At 39.9% G+C, this 21,248-nt stretch overlaps 1 protein-coding gene across 1 annotated transcript in view; it reads left to right on the top strand.

Annotated features, from left to right (window-relative positions):
- The first annotated feature begins 307 nt into the window (after nt 1-307).
- LOC103183404 (vacuolar protein sorting-associated protein 8 homolog) overlaps nt 308-21,248 on the top strand; it is a 52,543-nt gene continuing 31,602 nt past the window's right edge. The window contains exons 1-17 of the mRNA XM_042332349.1: nt 308-408; nt 3,030-3,123; nt 4,164-4,196; nt 5,031-5,085; nt 5,740-5,864; nt 7,791-7,877; nt 8,320-8,387; nt 10,080-10,233; nt 10,922-10,981; nt 12,280-12,387; nt 13,229-13,306; nt 14,453-14,623; nt 15,798-15,872; nt 17,511-17,546; nt 17,922-18,012; nt 20,335-20,381; nt 21,068-21,157. Of these exons, the coding sequence (XP_042188283.1) occupies nt 374-408; nt 3,030-3,123; nt 4,164-4,196; nt 5,031-5,085; nt 5,740-5,864; nt 7,791-7,877; nt 8,320-8,387; nt 10,080-10,233; nt 10,922-10,981; nt 12,280-12,387; nt 13,229-13,306; nt 14,453-14,623; nt 15,798-15,872; nt 17,511-17,546; nt 17,922-18,012; nt 20,335-20,381; nt 21,068-21,157 (1,407 nt within the window). The 5' untranslated portion in view covers nt 308-373. The remainder of the gene's footprint in view (nt 409-3,029; nt 3,124-4,163; nt 4,197-5,030; nt 5,086-5,739; nt 5,865-7,790; nt 7,878-8,319; nt 8,388-10,079; nt 10,234-10,921; nt 10,982-12,279; nt 12,388-13,228; nt 13,307-14,452; nt 14,624-15,797; nt 15,873-17,510; nt 17,547-17,921; nt 18,013-20,334; nt 20,382-21,067; nt 21,158-21,248) is intronic.

Raw genomic sequence — 21,248 nt, 5'->3', positions numbered from 1 at the left:
TGTGCTGTGTAATTCTATGATTCTAGGTTTGCATAAGAACCAGAAAAATAACAAGAGGGCTGAACACGGAGCTGCAGAAGGACAAAAGTCTATTTATTTAAACTTGTACTTATTCCAGGCTTATTGCATTGTTCAAAGTTTACTTTAGCTTAAATGAAGCGATATAACCATGGCCAAATGGCATATTAAAAGAGCTGCACGTCAGGCTTGGAAGATCCACGTGAAGCTCAAGTTAGCTTGAGTGTTGGCCACTGTGTAATAAATAGTGTGTATGTGTTAACAGGGCATTGAGTCTGAAAATGTGGTTGATCCTTTGCTTTCGGAAGAAGCTTTTATTGGGTTGCCTGTGGACAACGCAACCACTGATATTGCAATGGCTAGTGTTGATCTGTTGAAACCAACTAATTGGTGAGTCTTTCCACTCATAAAACATCTAATGATTTCAATGCTGATTCCGTGTGTTTTGTGAAATATTTGTATTATTTGATGTTAAGAGCATAACTTTTTCGAATCTTCCACCATGATTTGTGCAGATAACTCATCCTAATTAAATGTCACCTATTGTTCAAATCCAAAAGGAAAATGAGAACAATTTCAAACAAACTAACATTTTAAATACTAGGATGTATGTTCTCCTTTGCTGATCTTGGGGTTTAGTGGCCATTTTTGTGGAGGTCATCTTGAACATACAGAAACCCATTACCATGCTTAAGAGTATCCAAACAAAACCAAGATTTCCAAACTGAGACTTCCATGCATCACATCTACACATGGACATCCTAGCGATGGATTGTTGGAACGGAATGTGCACTCTCTCCCTGGAGGGATGCATCCTGCTTACCTAATTCCGGAAAGCATTAGGCGCAGGTTGGCAAAAGCCAAAGTTTGGGGACCCAAGAGTATCCATTGGGGGTACTACTAGAGTCTAACAAGCTAGCACCACATAGCTTGCCATTAAAAGCACTGGAATGCTTTCCCGCTGGTTGTCCAGCTGGTACCACCCTACCCATTAGGCCTTTGGCTTGCAGGGTTAATGGGATCAGAGTGGGAAGAGTCCCTACCCAAGACTCTTTTGCCCTTCTAAGTCCTGCTAATGAGCCAGGCTGGCTGTACTGTCATCAGCAGTGCTCTAGAATACTGCGGACCCACCTGGATCAGGAACTGGAACAACCTAGACTGCCAAAGAGGGTTGGCTCGATTCTGACTTTTCTATTGTCAAACATGTAACTTGGAATCAGTTCAGTTCCATGGAGATCCCATTTATCTTCTCCTTCCCAACCCTCACTCTCCCCCGGAAGATGATCACTATTTGATCATTTGACATCTGAAAAGCATAGGTTTGAGTCCTCACTAGATGAATGGCAGATACCAGGAGCCACCATCTTCCTGTCCGAGGCTCAGGCACACGTCTGTTCCCATTGAGCGATGGTTCTACTAGTTGGAGGTACAGAGCTTGATCAGCAGTTGCTTACCTCTCTGCAAACTAATCAAGGTGGATTCCAATCACTGGATGTACAAACACGTATTCACAAATTAGATTCCAGGTCACACCTTCCATAAACCGAGATGGGACTCCAAATAATTGTCATTCACATGTACACAATTGTATGTTCACCACCACCGTATGAAGTTCACCACCTGCTGCCTTGACCCTCTTCTCACCAAGCTGCTGGTCACTCAATTCCTCCTCCTCTCCCCCCGGCTGGCTGACACAGTCAATCAGTCTCTCTCCTTGGGCTCTGTTCCACTCCCCCTGATAATCGCTATTATCGCACCCCTCCTCAAAAAAAACCACCCTCGATCCCTCTAACCTCTCATACTACTATCCCATTTCCAACCCGCCCTTCCTTGCTAAAGTCCTGGAATTCCGAAGTTCTGTGCCTTCAGCCACTATGCCTTGAAACTTTGGAACTTCCTCCCTCAACCTCTACGCCTCACACCCTTGTTCCCCATCTTCAGGGTGCGCCTGAAGACCTTCCTCTTTGACCGCACCTAAGGTCATCTTCCCCCTACCCGGCTCAGCCCTGGGCTCCACCATTGTTAAGTGTTCTGAGACATCACCCGGAATGGAGGACGCTAAATAAATGCATAACTTAAGTCCTGCTTAACCAACAACATCCACTTCATCTCGGCAAATGGTTTCTCCTCCGGATCCTGCCTGGTTACCTGCGGGTTATCCCAGGGCTCCATCCTTGGCCCTCTTCTTTTCCTCATCTACATGCTCCCTCTTGTTGATGTCATCCGTAGACATGGGATAAACTTCCAAATGTATGCGGATGACACACAAAACTACTTTGCCTCCTCCAGTATCCTTGAATGGCAGACATCAAGGCCTGGATGCAAACATCCTGCAACTCAATGTTGACAAGACGGAAACCATACTCCTTGGTTCCTGTCAATGTCTTCTTTCCTAGAGTTCTGACCTCAACCTCCCTGGCCTATCCCTCAGACTCACTGCATCTAGACGTCAGATTCGGCCCACAGCTGACCTTCCTACCCACGTCTGGTCCCTGACCAGGACTGTCTTCCTCCACTCTGCCACATTGCCCGCTGCCGACTGTATCTTACCCTAGACGCAGCCAAAACACTTGTCCATGGGTCTGTCTCCTCACGGTTCGACAATTCAAATTCCTTCCTCGCTGGCCTCCCCAGCTCCACTATTCACAAAATCCAGCTGATCCAAAACTCCGCCGCCTGCATACTCACCTGCACTAAACTTAGTACCCCCATCACACCAGTTCTAGCCAAGCCCGACTGGCTCCCGATTGCCGAAAGGATCGTCAGCACTGGATGCCATGTGTATCACACTTCTTGTTAGCACGAATCAACAGAACACTAGCATTAGAAGCAAGGCAGCATTCAACTGATATGTAATTTGTTTTGATGATTTAGAAATTTACTGCATCTAAATACATGTGTTGCATACCTTGCCAGCCCAACAGCCTGTATTGAAGAGGACTAAATCTGCTTTTGTCTAATCGTTTCTAAGTTTAAAACAAATTGCTGATCCGGGTCTTGTTTGACTACAGGTGTAAAGATCCACAGTTGCTTCCAGTTGCACAAGGGTCAGTCCTACACCACATTATTCTCAAAGGTTTGTCTGCACAAATCACATCAGCAGCTGTAAGTGACTTTGTCTTGTGCATTTCTTTTTTGCAGGCATGTTCAACCAATACACCATACAATGCTGAAAAACCTTTCGATTTTAGTTATTTTCTAACTAGACACTAGAGTGTTTGTTCTTGACCTACAAAATGATTTTGCTGCTTTGAATTTTTGTGCTTAACAAAGTGAGCAATGCAATCTAACATGGAGTGACTTGTAACTAAATTCCTTACTAGGGAAACCAAACGCTGGTCAAAAGGGCCTGTGGGAACTCTGCTCCAATGTAATCTGCTTTCAAAGTAAAGTTATCCTGCCGCATCTTAATCATCCCAATATCTGGTTGGAAAATTAAATATTTAATTCACTCTTAACACTCACTGTTGATATTAAATACCCTAATGTAGTGGATTCTGAAAATAATTTTCAGCGTGCACCCTTCTCCAGCAAATCAGACTTAATCACAAGGGTGGAATTGTGTTCCTAGTGAACTAATGTTTCCACTTTCCACATTAGCTGGACTATACTGTTGAGATTGCCAAACTGTGCACAATTATGCCCAGTGAACTCGTACTCTATGGATATTGGTTTAGGAACTTTCAAGCACCTTTCATACATGACCCATCCCCAAAACTATAATCTATGGAAATTATGGAGGTCAGGTGCAAATGTCTTCACAGTATTGTTAATTTTAACAGGAGCACAAAATGTGGTTTTGACACTACAATACCCTTTCCACTTTCCACTCCATTGCAGTGCAGTATTTACAATATGACAGGGTGTGCAGCTTACCGGAAAATTTACTTACTGGCAAGTGGTTTGGTGTAATTATCTTTTTTTTCCAAAGTAACCATTGTATGTGGGGAGGAGTGAGGAAAAAATCGTCACTAACCCTGTAATGAAGTTGATAATGTATTTGACATAGTTTTCGCAACACTATCATGGCTTATGGCCACTTCCATGCCAACGTTCCAGCATTCTGTACTGATTTCAATTACCACTCCACGTGTTTATTTTTAAATGGTGATAATTTTAGATTTTGTCCATTTGGTCTTTTACAGGATAGAGTTGATGCAGGTACACCGACTGCAATGGTAAAATAGTTTTCTTTTAATTAAAGAAGATGTGTATTTGGAATTTTTTTACATATTATATATATATATTTGCAGACTGTTTTGTTTTTAATGGAATCATAAGAAAAGCCTGATAGGTCTACACTGTACCACATACTTGCTCAAATGCAGCAGTTACTCACAGAAGTAACTCTTTTTCTAGTGTATTCATGCAAAACAATCAACAGTGACCATAATTCATTTGCAGGATACTGAACTCATTGGAATTGCTAAGATAACAACAGAAATGTAGTTGAAAATTCTTAACCTTAAAATTCTTAATAACAAGCAGCAGGTGTAGGAAGAGAGAGATATTACTTGTTTTTCTTACTCTAGTCATTTTTCTGCAAAATAAAAGTCCCTGATCCCTTTTTGAATCAATTAATCTAATAATTGATTAGAAATCAATTTCTAATTGAACTAACGTAGATTGCAGAGTTTAACAGAGCTGAAGATTTTCTTATAATGCCTCATGATCCCCACTGTAAATAATGTCATGTACCAGTGGAAACATTCGAGGCTGTTACCCGGCAGCAGCACCAACCCAACAGGCCTCCAGTGTCACAGGAAATGCTTAAACTTTCCTTTGACGAGCTGATGCCAAGCCCCATTGCACCCACTTCATACTCTCTTTTGTCTGATCCAGAGGCAAACCTGCCCACTTGTAGATCCATCCAGTTTGCCCAATGCAGGGCCAATAGTTGAAATGTTTCTTTGAGAATTCTTTACTGTATTTGTGTGCATTTGGATCAAAACATTGATGTCTGTCTCTTGTAAATGGATAACTAGTGCATTCTGCATTGCTTTTCCTCCCAGGCTGTGTCTGATCTCATAGCAATAGGAACACTGCATGGCTTGATTCTCATCTTTGGTAAGTTCAATTGGATGATCATTGATCTTTATCTTCTGTGTAATGTAGTTCAGTAAGCTGATATGTGCATGTGAATATGTTAGAGTTAATAGAGGTAAAATAATGCATTTTTAATGTAATTTAGTTTAATCTGAATCTCATGGAATACTTCCTCTCAAATCCCCCTGATGTCTGAAAAAATATGTTCACATTCTGCTAATATCCTAATCCAGAAAGACTGCAAACTATTATGTGTGTTTAGCTTGAAACAGTAATTTGGGTTTCATCGCAGTTAAATTGTCGTCATGAGTGCGTGCGCACATGCCTATGATAGAAATAGAACTTTTAAAAACATGGAACGTTAAATGCCTTCACCCCAAGTACCCCCTCCTTCCTCAGACTGGGCAAATCTATCCAATCTGTCGTAACCCCAGGAGAAAGTTCTGTATAAATACGTCCTTACTTTCTAACCTCCCCCTCTGGCAATTTAAGCAAAGAAGCATTGGTGCATTTCAGTTTGTCACCATAAATCACTTTCCAACAAGGTTGTACTTCAATGCATTCAATTCAATGCTACTGCAAAGTGGGTGCGCTTCCACTTCCTTTGTGAATGAGTTAAATGGCATTTCATGTGTCAAATATTGATCTAATTAATGCACATTTTAACTTATTTAGATCCAAAACAAGCTTTGAAACTATGCTTGGGCAGTACTGCACATGGTGCCCAGTATGGAGCCATTACAGCACTTACTTTTAACAATGACTGCACTCGTTTACTTTGTGGATTTGCGAGGGGACAGGTAAAAATAAACATTTCTGCATACCTTTGCATTTTTATCAAATTTAAATTATGTGAATCAAACGGTCATCCACGCAGGCACTGGCAGCTGAATAGTATTTCACCCAGGTAATAATTCATGATCTATTGACCGAGACTGGTGCAGTATTTGAATATGAGTTGGGCGCAGAAGAGAAGATCAGTTAAATTCATTTCATATGTATACACTTTCCATCAGAATCATAGAATTATACAGCACAGAAGGAGGCCATTTGGCCCATCGTGTCTGCCGGCTCTTTGAAAAAAGCTATCCAATTCAACGCCGCTCTCTCCCCATAGCCATTCAAACTTGTCCTCCCCTCCACTGGATAGTGATTGCAGTCAGTGCAGTCACCCAAGCTAGTTATCTTCCCATCCTCCCCACAAAGGCCAGTGATACAGACTGAGATTGATTGTAGTATCCTCACTAACTTAATTTTTTGTGTAAATTAATTGTTTCCAATTTTTTTCTAATTTTTCTCTCCAGTATCTCTCGGCTCCTTAGTCTGAGCACCTCTTGCTGGTGTGTAGTTTCTTTGGACACTGGCTGCCCTCTGTTACTCTGTTCAAATGGTCATTGTTGAGATATCCTCCTGGGTACAGGAAGTTAAGTGGGATCTCCCTGTAGCTGACCTCCCTCCATGGTAATGTGCTCACAACAGGATAACGAAACAGTCAACTCTCTTTGCTGGTCTCTATAGTTCAGTTCCCCTGCCAACTGGGCAGGTCCACAGTACTCCAGGGCACTGCCAAAGATGAAACAGTCAGTCTGGTTTATCGACAAGTCTTGGAGTGGGTAGACCAGGTACTGAGAGCAGGGATTCTTCTCACTCAGCTCCCATTAACTCTACCCCAAAGGGTAAGGTGGTCTTAGCTGGACAAGCTTTGCGGCTTTAGCTGGTGTAATTCCAGGAGTATCCTTACGCGCACTCAAAGACCTTAAGCCTTAAGTCTTGCCAACCTGCACTTGATAATCTCTGGAATTAGGTAAGCAGGGTGCATCTCTCGAGGAGAAAGTCCACACTCCATTCCAGGCACAGGAAAGTTTCCATGTGTAGGTGGTTAACTTGTGTGAACTCCATCTGTCTGGTTTGGATCCTCTTAAGCATGGTAATGGTAGCTGACCTCCCTAATAATAATCCCTAATAATAATCCCTCCAAAAAACAAACTAATAATAAATTGGTCATTTTCAATCCACGACTGTTTGTGGGACATTGCTGTGCGCAATTGGCTGCCGTGTTTCGCCCACAAATATACGGTCAATTCACTTTACAGCATATTCTGTGAAGCGCTTTGAGACGTTTAGAAGACTTGAAAAGCACTATATCAACTGCAAGGATTATTATTATTATTATTATATTAATGGATTTTGGGTGCATCAGACACTTGGTTGATCAAAAAAAATCACGTGAGCTTTATCAGTGAGTATCAGCAGGAAACTGGACTGCAGAGGGCATCACAGCCTCTCCCCACACAGCTGCCAAACACATGAACAACCAGTAGATGGTGCAGTAGAGGGACAGGACTGTTTTCCCCTCCCTTATCATGGGAAGATTGGATCAAGTTTAACTGCTCCAAGTGGCTGAGACCAGCAAATGCAGCACATTCCTGGCATCATATCAGCCAACTTCTCATCCATACGTTGCAGCTTCATCCACTACACCAACGGGGCTGGCTTTACCCACCAATTTTCAATTGTGTAGTTTGTGAATGGGCAATTTCATCAACTCTCTCACTGTGGCTTTATTTACTTTCTCAAAAGTATATTTTTGTACAGCATTTCTGTAGACTTTCTCTTAACAGAAGTTTTCAGACACTGCATGTCACACTGTTCTGTGTTACCTGGCTATCCTAGTATTACACCTAAACGCAACTGTTTGAAATGTATGACTGTTGTCTCTATTGCAGATCATTGTGTGGGATAGTGGAACTGGCAAACTTCTCCGCACCATTACAGATGCTCATCCTCCTGGTTCTGCTGTTTTAAGTATCAAGGTAAATGATATTTCTTTGGAAAACTCGTGGGCAGGGGAAGGCAAAGCAGGACAATTTGAGGGAGGAGAAAGAACACATGAAAAATAATACAATATGATCACATTGTGTGTGACATTCATTTTGTGGTACTTACTGTTAAAATTATGCCACATTTTGCATGCAGTGTTGTGTAATTGCACTGAAGAGTATTTTCTCCTGCCAAAAAACTGGAAGAGATTATCTGCTCTGTGCCCCTGTATGGGTTTTATGATTGAAGTACTATCAATTTAATTCTAATTTTGTTGTTGGTGTTTGCAATGTTTGGGTGAAATCTTCCTCCCAGCTAACTTGTCCTCTATACATGCAAAAACTTTTAATCCATTTTTTAAAAAAATCACTAGGTTTGAAAAGAGAGTGACTGAGAATGTGTCAAGTAATGATTTGCTTGGTTTTTACTCCATAGTTTACGGTCGAACCAACATTGGCTGTGTGCAATGATAGCAGCAGCAATGTGTTTGAGCTTCATTTCAAGTAGGTAAAAGGAAGTACAATTCATCAAGGCAATGAATGATACATACAGCAGTTTTAATTCTGTAAAACTGAAAACTTAATTCAGTTCATAGAGCTGTTGAGGATGTCAAAGAAAAATATTTGTCATAAAAACATCAAAACTCAATATATTGGATAAAAAATTTGCTAAATATTTTGACTTTCAACGTCGAGGCTGAATATTGTTGTGAATGGAAGTGTAGTCAGGCCTGTTGTGAGACTCCAGTGAAGCAAAAATGAGATGTAAATAATAACTTTTGCTTTTAAAATGTCTCAAAATGCTTCAGGGTTTTTCTCTAAAGTTTAGAAACTTGTGTTTTAGTTGTACAAAACAGCCAATTTGTATATGGCACTGTCTTACAAACAGCTGGATTGTGATTTACCAGTTTTTTATATTGAAGATTGTTGGCCAGAATACAGAGAAAATTCCCTTTTCTTTTCAAATAGTGCCATGATTTAACATGGACCTGAAAATACAGAAAAGATCTCTGTTTAAGGTCTTATCCAATAGACAGACACAGAGATATACACACACACGCACACACACACATGCTGACAATGCAACAGTCCCCCAGCATTTCATTGGAGTATCTTTCTGGATTATGAAATTAAAGACCGCACCTAGGACTTGAAGCCACAAACTTCTGACTTAGATGTGAGAGTGCAGCAACTGAGTCATGCTCAGGGCCAACAGAAAATTGCGGATGCAATTTTTCCATGAAATCCGCCACAGACCCCCACCCCGCCCCGCAGCCCCCGCCCCGCAGCCCCCGCCCCGCAGCCCCCGCCCCGCAGATCTGTAAAAAAAAATTTAAAAAATTAAGTTTCCGCGGCATTCAGGCCTCTGTGCAGTTGTTTACCCAAAGTCACTGGACGGGGAGGCTCCGGGTGTGCTTGCACAGTGCGGCATTAGTGGCAAATGGACTTTGCTCCACTCCGAGGCCCCATTGTTGAGATTATCTGTGTGTGACTCTCTCCTCTGTATGAATGTTTGTGTGTATCTCTCTCTGTCTATATATATATATATATATATATATGTGTGTGTGTATCTCTGTGTCTGTGAATGTATGTGTATCTCTCTGTCTCTTTGTGTCTTGTCTGTGTGTGTGAGTGTGTCTCCCTTTCTCTGTGCGAGTGTGTCTGTGTGCGATGGTGAGCCCCAAGAGGCAGGAGGTGGTGACCCCCTGTTGCCCCGCAGTCAGGACTCTAGCAATCTTGGTGAGCAATGCTGTTTTTTGGTGGATCTCCGGCCTACGTTGGTGTTTCTGGCAAATATTTCTGCAATTTTCTGTTGGTGCTGGTCATGACTCGTGCTGACTTATCATCATTAGGCAAAAACAATGGGTGGCTTTGAAGTTATAAAAGAAAGGTTAATGGCAACTTTGCACTTTTCAGGTAGAATAAATCTAAAATACTCAACTGATATATTTATCTTGATTGATGTGTCTTTTTAGTACATATTAAATGTGGAGGGTGATGTTATTAGAGGGGCCAAAAATCTGAAGGATTGAAACACCTGTTTTGTCTTGCTGAAGTATGTGGTTTATTTGGTGGCCTGATCATCATGTTGAATCAAATCTGCTCAGAGTAAAGTAAAAGATATTAAAGCAGTTCAACTTTGACATTAGTATTTCATTGCTTTATATTCAGTAATTTTTAATATATATTTCTTAGAAGAGCCATTGGAACTAAAACGTGCGAATCACGCTGCCTCTTCAGTGGTACAAAAAGTGAAGTTTGCTGTATTGAGCCTCTGCAGATCTGTGACGAATTTATGGCTCATCCAGTGGCCCAGTACTGTCTATTTGCCATGGTCTCACTCACTAAGGTAGAAAAGTTTAATTATCTCATTATTTATTATTTGGCAAGAATAGTTTCAAAGTTTACCAAGAATGTCTCATCCAAGGATGGCATCTCTAACAATGCAACACTCCACCCAGGACTGGATTGTCAGCATAGGCTATGCACCGACATGGGGCTTTGAGTTTACCCCCGTTCTTTCCCGGCTTCACTGGCTCACCATCCCTCAGAAAATCGAGTGCAGAATCCTTGCCCTCACCTTCAGAGCCCTCCACGGTCTTGCTCCCCTCTTCCTCTCCAACTTCCTAACCTCATATCAGCTTGTTCGCTCCCTCCACCTGCCTGCTTCAGGTCCCACGCACTTCCTGCCCCAACTTGGTGGTCGGGCATTCAGCATCCCTGTCCCCCACTCTGGAACTCTATCCCGCAATCCCTCCACCTTACTCCCTCTCTTTACTCCTTCAAGTCCCGTTAATTTATAAATTAATTTATACCTCTTCCTAACATTGTCACGATTATGCAGTTTTTTTGCAAGAAAAAGACGAACACTTCTTTAAAAAAAAAAGACCAGTGATGCTGTGCAATAAAAGGGGTTTTGCTTGAATTTGGAGCACACAGAACCATTTAAAACTGTTATTTTGTTGTCTCAATTTTCACAAGTTGCAAAGTTCTGTGATTTATGTCATTACAGATTGTTTCCATTTGTTTTTCCTTAGCTGCTTGTGGTGGGTCTAAAGCCTTCATTTAATATCTTGTACAGATCACCATATGGAAAGGTAAATCAAATTTGGATTGTGTGCTTTGTTCTAAGATTTTGGATCTTTTATCTGGTTGAGCTTTATTTACTCACAAGGATAATAGACTGCTCTTGAACTCATGAAATACAAACTAAAAGACACAACAATTTCCAAAACCATTAACTACAAGGGGACAAATGGTGCTATGTGCACTGGTAAGTGGTTCATTGTGGATCAGAAGCCTAAGATTTGACAGTTTCATGTACATTTTTACAGTTTCCAATAGAAAAACTATGTTCTTTATCTTAAAGTTGCATATTCTAAGGCTTTGCTGGTCACTGAAGCAGATATTTGTTCAGTTTTTTTAAAAATGCAGACACAGGCTTGCTCAAGTATTTAACCTGAGAATATTTTAATGTCTGTTGCTACAATAATAGCAAATAGCATTTTATTATTTAATACCTTCTAGTATAGTAGCATTATACAATGGATTTTTAACAAATTATATTGTTTGTTTAGTATTTTTGAGTTAGACATGGACATTATAGCTGTTTAATAAGCAGCGTATTTAGATACCTACAAGCAAGCAACTGGGCAGTGAAAGTGGTGATTACATTTGAGATGCATCTAGGAGACTTGTCAGCCTCAGTAAATCTGTCAGAGGATTTAATGCTTGAGGGAAAGTCCAGAAAAAGAATCCTTACAGAAAGGATCCTGGTCTATAGTTATTGGGATCTAAGTTTTTTTATCCATTCTAATGGATGAACATGTTCTTTTCACATTTAATACGGGGAGAGCTATAGTTGAGAAAACAAAGTTGATGTGAGCGAGGGAGTAACTGCTTTCTTGTATCAAGACAATTGGCTGTCAGAGATCAGGAGTGTGGTCCATTCAGACGTGGTTGAGAAGTAGAAATTGGGAACTGGTGCCTGACAAATAGGAATTGTTAGAAGATGAACAATTGCTTGCTACAAATATAGCTCCCTTTTATCTGGTGATGCTTATTTAAACCATGCTGTAAATGTAGGTTGTCTACCCAATTTCCTTCACCCCCCTCCCGAGTGATAACAGCCAAAGAGATAGCAGGGGTAGATTGAACTGTCTTTTTGTCATCTGGTATAAATGACATGTTATATCCAACCTATACCCTTAGAGTTTTGAATGGGTGAAAGGTGGAGAAATGGGATGGGTGATCAATGACCTCAAGTGACGTTTTCTTTTTACTTGCATGTTATTCGGATTGATTGTTCATTAAGTTTCAGCAATACATGCCCTCCTCCCCCCATCTATGTAAGTTTACTGAACATTGTGACTGATGCACATGTCTTTCATATTAGGCACAGCCAAGTAGTGTACCTGTGTTAGCTTGGCAATTTGTCTGGACGCAAGAACGTGTGGACCCAGTTCTGGCTTTCTGTAGAGGATCCAAAATCATTTTTTTTCATGTAAGTAACAGGATAACAGGGAATAAGACTATTATTTTGATGTAGCAAAATTTTATTTTCTTTTCAAATAGCTAAAGTAACAACTTTAAGCCCACCATAATTGTAAGCAGATCAAACCTGAAATTAACAATCAAAAAAGGGTTAACTGGATATGAAGAATAAAATGTATATAATATTGAATGTTTTTGAAGGCAAACACAGCATTTAATTTGTTACTTTGATAATGGCCCTAAATGGGAGAGGAATAGCTAAAGGGTGTATGTGTATAAGTCTGGCTCAACAACAAATCGCATTTGTATAGTGCCTTTCATGAGGGAGGATGGCCCAAGGCTGGGTCGGTAACAGTCTCGCCTCCGAGTCAGAGGTTGTGGGTTCAAGCCCCGCGTTAGAGCTTGGAACTCACGTTGTCTAGGCTGTCACCCTGTTGCAGTGCTGGGCTGTGCTGCAATTTTGGAAGTGCCGTTCCTTTAGGTAGATGGTAAACCGAGGCCTCGCCTGCCTGTTCAGGTGGACATTAAAGATCCCATGGCGCTACTCGAAAAGAAAAGGGAGTTTCTCCCAGTCTCCTGGCCAACAATCCCCCAAATAAAATTGGTCATTGATGTTTGTGGGACATTGGTGTATGGTTTGCCCGCAAAATAGCTATTCCACTTTACATTATATCCTGTGAAGCAGCTTGGGACATCCTCCTGACATGAAATGCACTATATCAAATGCAAACATTTTTTTTATTGTTAACAACAATATAATATAAATTAACTTAAGCAGTGTTAAAAGTTCTCAGTGTTCTTATGTAACTCGTGTGTTCATGTTCTGAATAGTGCATTATGCTATTTTGCAGCTAAACTGTGCAGGTGATCAGATCGAATTTGCCAGCCTGATGGAAATCGATCTTCAGTATGAAATAATAAATCTCAAGGTAAGGGCATGATTTTCCTTCTCAGAACCTGGGTGACTTCAGTTTCAAACTAAGTTTGTTATGTTCAACATTGTGATAGCAGCTCAGCAATTACCTGAATGTCTGCGTGACAAATGCCACTAGCCAAACATCTGAAAACATTTTGTTGCTTAAACATAGCATAGGTATTTTTGAAATGGTGATCTTCTGCTTAATATAACATTTCTGTTGTGAGATATGTAGTGACGGTGTACCTCCACGTCATTCATAGGCCACTTAATTCCTTGTTAACTTAAAGTCCTTTTTTTGAAGAGCCTTGTTTGCAGGAAATATTAGTTGGATAATTTCTAAGTATTTGTTCTGTGGCTGGTATCAATTCTGTAGTTGATGCGTAGTTTGCACTGTGTGACTAACTGCTGAATCATGATAAAAATCACTGTTGATTATCAGAGCTGCATGGAGCATCTCGATGATTTTCCCAACCAGTGCTCTATGCTGAGAAGGATGGTCAATTTTGGACCTCCAAACACTATCGTGGAGTCCTGTAGCTCAGTGGTTAGAGCACTCACTTTGCAAGTGAAAGACCTGAGTTCAATTCCAGGCAGGGCGAAATCTTGGGCAAGTTTCCTTACTCCACACGCCTAATAATAATCCCTCCAAAACCAAAAACAATAATAAATTGGTCATTTTCAATCTACGACTGTTTGTGGGACATTGCTGTGCGCAATTGGCTGCCGCGTTCGCCCACAGATATACAGTCAATTCACTTTACAGTGTGTTCTGTGAAGCGCTTTGGGACGTCCTCCCGACGTGAAAAGCGCTATATCAAATGCAAGGATTATTATTATTATTATTATCTAGTTTCTTACCAAATTGGAGCCATCCAATTCTTTTTTTTCCAATGCTTAGTTATATTCCTGTTTTATGACCAGTTCGCCAATCATATCCTCCACCACCTCCATTCAATATAGTCATCTTCATTATTTCAGCGACATTTGTAAAACATACAAAGCTCCTTTTGAGTTGAATTTGGACCTGATGAGCTGATGTGTTAGAACCTTGTGTTTCTCTCTCGGTTTCTCTTAGAGAATTCAGGAGAGAAGCCAAATGAATTTAAAAAGTTAATTGAGCTTATTGTAACTGTACACCTTATTTGTTTGATAACAGTGGGTGAATTCACGAACCCTGTTGCTACAAGATGGGTTGGATAAGCTTCATGTCATCGATCGGGAAAGTTGTGAAGAACTGGATTCTCACAGTTTAGCAGATGTACACCTTGTTCGGAGCTGTAGTTACTTTGATTCATCGGAAAGCAAGCAGACTATAAGTCCGACAATGGTATGTTTACTTTTTACAAATGTACTTTCCAAAGAGATGTTTAATGCAACATTGTTAAACTACATTTTTGTTCTACGTTTCTTTATTAACTTGCTTTTGAAATTGCCATTCAAATTCGTTCCCCTGGAAAAAAAGGAGAAATGATTAGATACCAATTCTGCACATCTCATTGTTTTGTCCTCCCCCAAAATAGTTAAGAGTGACTTTTATGGAGACAGAGGAAGCATATTAAAAAGTCTCCACATTTATTCAGAATAAATACTGTCATGACAAGCCCCCAACACTTATCTCTTTTATCTGCATCTGTTTTATTTAACCATGTGCAGTCAGATAATGCTCTTTAAAGTAAGATTATTGATTTATCCATTGGTTTGAGAGATGAAATTAGTGATGATGATAATAATCTGATCACCTGCCAGTGTCCTGGTCTCAACCACCTTTCCTGACAACCTGTCAGTGATTGATTACCCTCTAGGTAATGAAATAGTGCAGTCCTGCTAGGAGGCTGCAGAGAGAACATTTCACTTCCTCCTGACTCAGCGTATGTTAAAGATATTCAGAACAATAGCGTGCATCATACCAGCATTTATCCCTATCAAATACTGAAGCAGTGTGGTCAGAGAGTTGTTCCTCCACAGAATTCACTGAGACAGAACACTAGAGCTGCCAGACTTCTGCTTTATACTACACTGTAAGAGTTCTCAGAAGCTACCCTGCGTGGAGGGCGCTATATAAGTGCAAGTTGTTGCTGTTGTGACGTTTCTGTGATCGAATCAGAAAAAAAATGAACATAACTATGACATAACATCGTAATTGGCTCCTCCTGTCTGTAAAATCATATTTGGACAACGTTACTCAAATTCTATCCTTGCTTTGCAGAAGTTTAAATAGAGAATCAGTGTTTATTTGCAAAACCAGTTGTTGAAGCACACTGTGGGTATTCTGTGGTTTAGATCCCTTTGCAATACCACATACATTTCTATGTTCATAAAAAATGCCAATTTCAAATGTATGATATGTAAAGACATTTGACAGTTGTATTCTCTACCAGTACCAACTTATAGTTTACTCTCTACAGTTCCTAAGTTTTGAATCTGCTGGAGCATTGATCTATCACTAGGAATCAGAAGACTGGATTTTTAATTCTGTTATTTATTTCCTATATTTCTTGTAGCGCGAAATCCAAGAGAAAGCGTGTTATCAATCCATATGGACTTATGGAGGGCAAACTGTTTTCCTAGGAGCCAAGGTACGAATTATTGTAACAGTGGAGGTGGGAGCAGAGGGTTTGGGTCAATGTTACATTTCTGATTCAATCTGATCATGAAGTGTTTCAATAATGGATTGTTTTTCCCTTCAACAAATGATTGAGAGGAGACCTGCTAAAGGTTGGGGTGGAGGTGGAGAGTAGGGGAAGAATTATGCCTTCTGATTAGTGACTGAGTAGCGAGATAGTGTTTTAAGGTAATTAGCAAAAGACCAAACTGGAGACGTGAGGAGATTTTTTGTTTACACAGGACCTAGAAAACCCAAGCTGGAACAGTGATAGACAGAATTTTTATTACGTTTTAAGAGGGAATTAGATAAATATCTGACGATAACAAGGACTTTTAAGCCAAATAGAAGCCCATGGTATTAAAGGGACAGTGACAGCATGGAACTGGCTGGCAAACAGAAAGCAGAGAGTGGTGGTGAACGGTTGTTTTTCTGACTGGAGGAAAGTGTGCAGTGGTGTCCCCCAGAGCTTGGTATTGGGACCACTGCTGTTTTGATCTACATAAATGACTTGGATATAGGGAGTACAATTTCCAAGTTTGCAGATGATAGTAAGCTAGGAAATGTAGTAAACAGTGAGGAGGATAGTAACAGGCTGCAAATGCACATAGACAGACTGGTAAAATGGGCAGACACTTGGCAGATGAAGTTTAATGTGGAGAAATGCGAAGTGATGTATTTTGGGAGGAAGAATGTGGAGAGGCAATATAAGCTGATGGTACAATCTTAAAGGGAGTGAAGGAACAGAGAGACCTGGGGTTTCATATACGTAAATCTTTGAAGGTGGCAGGACAGGTAGATAAAGCTGTTAAAAAAGCATACGGGATACGATAAATAGGCGCATAGAATACAAAAGTCAGGAAGTTATGGTGAACCTTCATACTTTGTACTTTATAGACTTAATAGAAGTTTTCAAAATTATGAGGGGATTCGATAGGGTGAACAAGGAGAAACTATTTCCACTGGCGGGTGGATCAGTAACTTGAGGACACTGATTTAAAATATTTGTTAAAAGAAAGAGAGGGGTGGTGAGAAATTTTTTCACACAGCGAGTTGTTCAGATCTGGAATGCAATGCCTGAAAGGGTGGTGGAAGCTGATTTGATAACAACTTTTAAGAGAGAAGTAGATAATTATTTGCGGAGGACAAGTTTGCAGCGCTATGGGGAGAGAGCAGGGGAGTGGGATTGATTTGGATAGCTCTTTTCAAAGAGTCAACAGAGATACGATGGGCTGAATGGCCTCCTTCTGTGCAGTATGATTCTATAATTTTAAGGACGTCTCAACACCCTTTGCACAATTGACTGTGAGCTTGAGCTGGAAGGGTAGGAGCTGAGGAAGAGGGAAGGGGAAAGGTGGCAGAAAGCGCGTTCGAATTGACATGTTTGATGGTGGAAAGAGATGGGGTGAAATGCAGGGAGTTCCAGAGAGTGGCGCAGAATGGGTGACAGCTCACCCACCAATGGTGGAGTAGATTGGAGAAGGGATGTGAAGCAGGTCAGTATTCTTATTCCACTTTCCTGCAAGTGTACAATTGGAAATCTGTCAAAAAGGAACATGTTTACAGTAAAAACGTTGCATTTTTGTTCATGGGTATTATTTTTTTCTTTTAGTCTGTTCATGTGATATCACTAAAGGTCTGGCATGAGGTGAGTAAAGTCTGTGAATCCTTTACATATTTTTTATGTTCAAATTTATTTTTAGCAATAACTGAGCGGTTCTACTCTCACTGTTGTCATTTCCCTCATTAAAAAAAATTCTGCCTTTGAGTTTGTTCTATAAATAGTCAGCCTAGTTTATCTTGTGATGTTTGTAATAATATTGGATTTAATATGATGCCTTATCACATCATCCAATTAATTGCACGTGTACAAAGCTCTCCTCTGTTCCAGTCAATGTAATTTTGTGACTGAAGGAAAATTGGAATCTCTCTTTTGATGAGCAAATGGTAGAAAACTAGGCAATTGTAAAGGAATAAAGAATTTTAGAGTATGTATGTTCATGTACTTTAATTTTTTTTTCAGCGTATAGATTTCCTCGTGAAGCAGGAACAGTTTTCAGAGGCACTGGCACTAGGATGGGCATTCCACGAAGGAACCGCAAAGGCTACTGTCGGTAGGGAGAATTTTGTTTCTTTTGATCATCCGGTTGTCTATCACCCGTGGAGATCTTATCGCCATGCTCCAGATTCTCCAACGAAATTACAGAACTAGTGAAGTGCTTTGAGACAATTTGATGATGTGATGAAGCGCAATAACAAATGCAAAAAATATTATTACTGAGCGTTCTGTATATGTATGGTTTCCATGTAGTGTGCATGTGGGGAACTCTGTTTGGTTTGGGTAGTCTTATGGAGTCCTGTAGCTCAGCAAGAGACCTGGGTTTGATTCCTGGCAGGGCAAAATGTTGGGCAAGTTTCCTTGCTCAACATCCCTCCGTCTACCTAGCAGTAAGTAGGAACCCAGTTGTTAGTTGATTGGCAGATCACTTTTCCGGGGATAATAATCCCTCAAAAAAAACCTCAAACAATAATAATTTGGTCACTGAATCCACGACTGTTTGTGGGACACTACTATACGCAAATGGATGCTGCGTTTTGCCCACAAATTTAGAGTCAATTCACTCTATAGTATATTCTGTGAAGCGCTTTGAGATGTCTAGAAGATGTGGAAAGCACCATATCAGATGCAAGGATTATTAATCTTAAGCATGGTAATGGATTTCTGTATGTGTCAGATGCCTGGCTGACCACATATTTATAAAATATTTTCTGTTAATAAGACCGAAAGTTTTCGCAGTGATAGAAGTCTAAGCATTGTCTCTTTCTTCTAGCCAACTTGGGTTTAGCTCAGTTTTCTAGCTTATGTTTAGAAAAAAAAACAGAAAATACCAGTATTCTCTCACATGTTGTTTGAATATGTGATGGAGGGTTATGCTATCTTAATGTGCAATTGTAAATATGAGGTTTAGCTTCACATTTTCAGTGGTTAAAAAATATTTAGTTTTTTTTATTTCTCCCAAATTATTCATTAAGGGGGAGAGATTCCATAACCAAAATGGTTAAAAGAATAGAAGACAATGTACCTTTTTTTGCATGGGGTCAAAGGCATACAAATATTCAACACAGTCATGAATACCTGGCCTCGCTCATGCAGAAAAGTTGAGCTGCTTGAGGCAGTAGACGATGGTATAAGGGGGTTAGGGGTTAAAGCTGTTCCAACCACCATCTGCCTTCTGAGGATTGTCATGCTCGCAGGTTCTAGTAATTTCTAGTCCATCCTTCACCACTTGCCTTTTAATCCTTACTTGCATTCTCAAGGTCTGTTTTAGCTGTACCATTGTCAATCCAGTGCAGTAATTAAAGGAAGTTGAGTGTTATAGCTTGCTTATCATTTTGTGCATTTGAGATTCTATATTTCTATAGGGTGTGCACATGTCACAGGGTACACTGCTATGGTGGGATGCACCATTGCAACTACTCTACTGGTGTCCGATATAAGTTGGTTGTGGCATCTGCCAGGTTAGCCTTGAACAGACTTAAATTTATGGATACGAGGGGGAAAAATCTTCTATTCTGAAAGGAACATGCTTTGCAATTTGAGTCTCTTTCAGACCTACGTGTCTGGTTCCCCTAGCTTTGAGAAAGTGAGCAGCAAAGTATAAAAGCTATAAAAGTATGTTCACCTTCATGCAGATTTTTTTTAGAAAGGGGCAGAATTTGCAGAGTAGAACAATAGAAATGTACAGAACAGAAGTTACACTGGGCTTTTAAACAGTTAAATGAGTGTTATTAAGGTTTTAACAATGCCACTACATATCTTTTCAACACTGAAGAAGACTACGGAATTACATTTGCTACTAAAAAAAGACACGTCCTGCTGAACTCTTAAAATTCTGTTATTAATTTCTCTGCCATCCCCACAAAATGTTGGGCCCACCAATTTGATTTGCAACCCACTATTTTGTTTCTAAAAACAGCCTGCACTTTTTTAAAAAAACAGGACTTCCGGTTTATAACACTTAAATATGCTTGTAAATCCACACTATCGGTGTTATGGCTGTTTTGTGTTGTGGAACAAAGTAGTAAGTGAAGGACTCAATCTGCAGAGGAATTCAGCCACCTTTGTGGCTGTCTGCTGGCTAGATACCAACCAGTCTATTTCTGTAATTTTATCTAGCAAATACAACTCTCAATCTCCATTTGTTGGTTTGTTAATAAGGTAGATTCTATTATAAAATAACTAGTGTTTATTTAATTGGGTCCCATGTACAACTTTTGCCTAGAAAATACAATCATTACACTACAGTAAATCTTGTGAAGCACTTTGAGAAGTCTTCTTGACGTGAAGGCCTGTATCAAATGTAAGGATTTTTATTTTGATAATAACAATCATTCCACAATTCTGTTTATAATTTTTTTTGGATAAACATTTTAAGGACTTCCTGGAGAAAATCAGAAGAAGAAGGCATTGGTGAAAGATAAGGTAAGGTACAGGGCTATTTTTCTCATCATTTTGTCATACTTGTATCTACAAAATACAGTGGAGCAATATTATAATGCAGTGCAAGGATCGAGGACCGATAACTAGTTTCACCACAAATGCTCAAATTTGGCTAGATGGCTTCCTGCATGCAGGCCAGTTCTGCACTAAAAATAAATTTGCATTCAAATTGGCTGCTGCATTTTCAGACAAATATACAATAATGCAAGCATTATTATTGTTAATATTTGCAACAGATTATTTAAGGTGGAGACAAGAGGAAGAGATTTAAGAGGAATAATAGTAAAGGGTATGGGAAATAAACGGGAGAGTGGGATTGGATTTGGTGACTCATATGGGGTGGGGGAGCATCAAGTTATTTACAGGAAAGAAAACGCAAAATACTGCAGATGCTGAAAATCTGAAACAAACGCAGAGATCACTGGCACTATTCAGCAGGTCAGGCAGCATCTATGAAGAAAGGAAAGTGGGTCAACGTTTCAGGTCCATGACAGAAGTTATTTGAAGGGCCTGTTTATCTACTACAATGTGCTATGATATATTAAAATATTATTAATGCACTAATGGAGCTTATAGTAAGGAGTAAATTGACGTTCCTTACGAAAATTAAAAAATATATATAATTTGACAGTTTGTAAATGTTAAGGAGCCTCTTGTTTTTCTTTAAGATGGTTGATGTAATATTGCAGTATATTCAAGCAACTCTGAAGAGCTGTCCTCAACACGGGAAAATACAGGTCATGGAAGAACACTATCAGGTACATTCAAAGTTCTGATAATTTTATTGTCTGTTGTAAAAGTTTTTGATGTAATGAGAGAATATAAGTCACCCTTTCTCTTTTCCTTTCT

Source organism: Callorhinchus milii, unplaced genomic scaffold (genome assembly GCF_018977255.1).
Source record: "Callorhinchus milii isolate IMCB2004 unplaced genomic scaffold, IMCB_Cmil_1.0 Scaffold2, whole genome shotgun sequence".
Lineage (NCBI taxonomy): Eukaryota > Metazoa > Chordata > Chondrichthyes > Chimaeriformes > Callorhinchidae > Callorhinchus > Callorhinchus milii.
The sequence above is the reverse complement of the archived record's forward strand: the minus strand, read 5'-3'. Positions and strand labels throughout refer to the sequence as shown.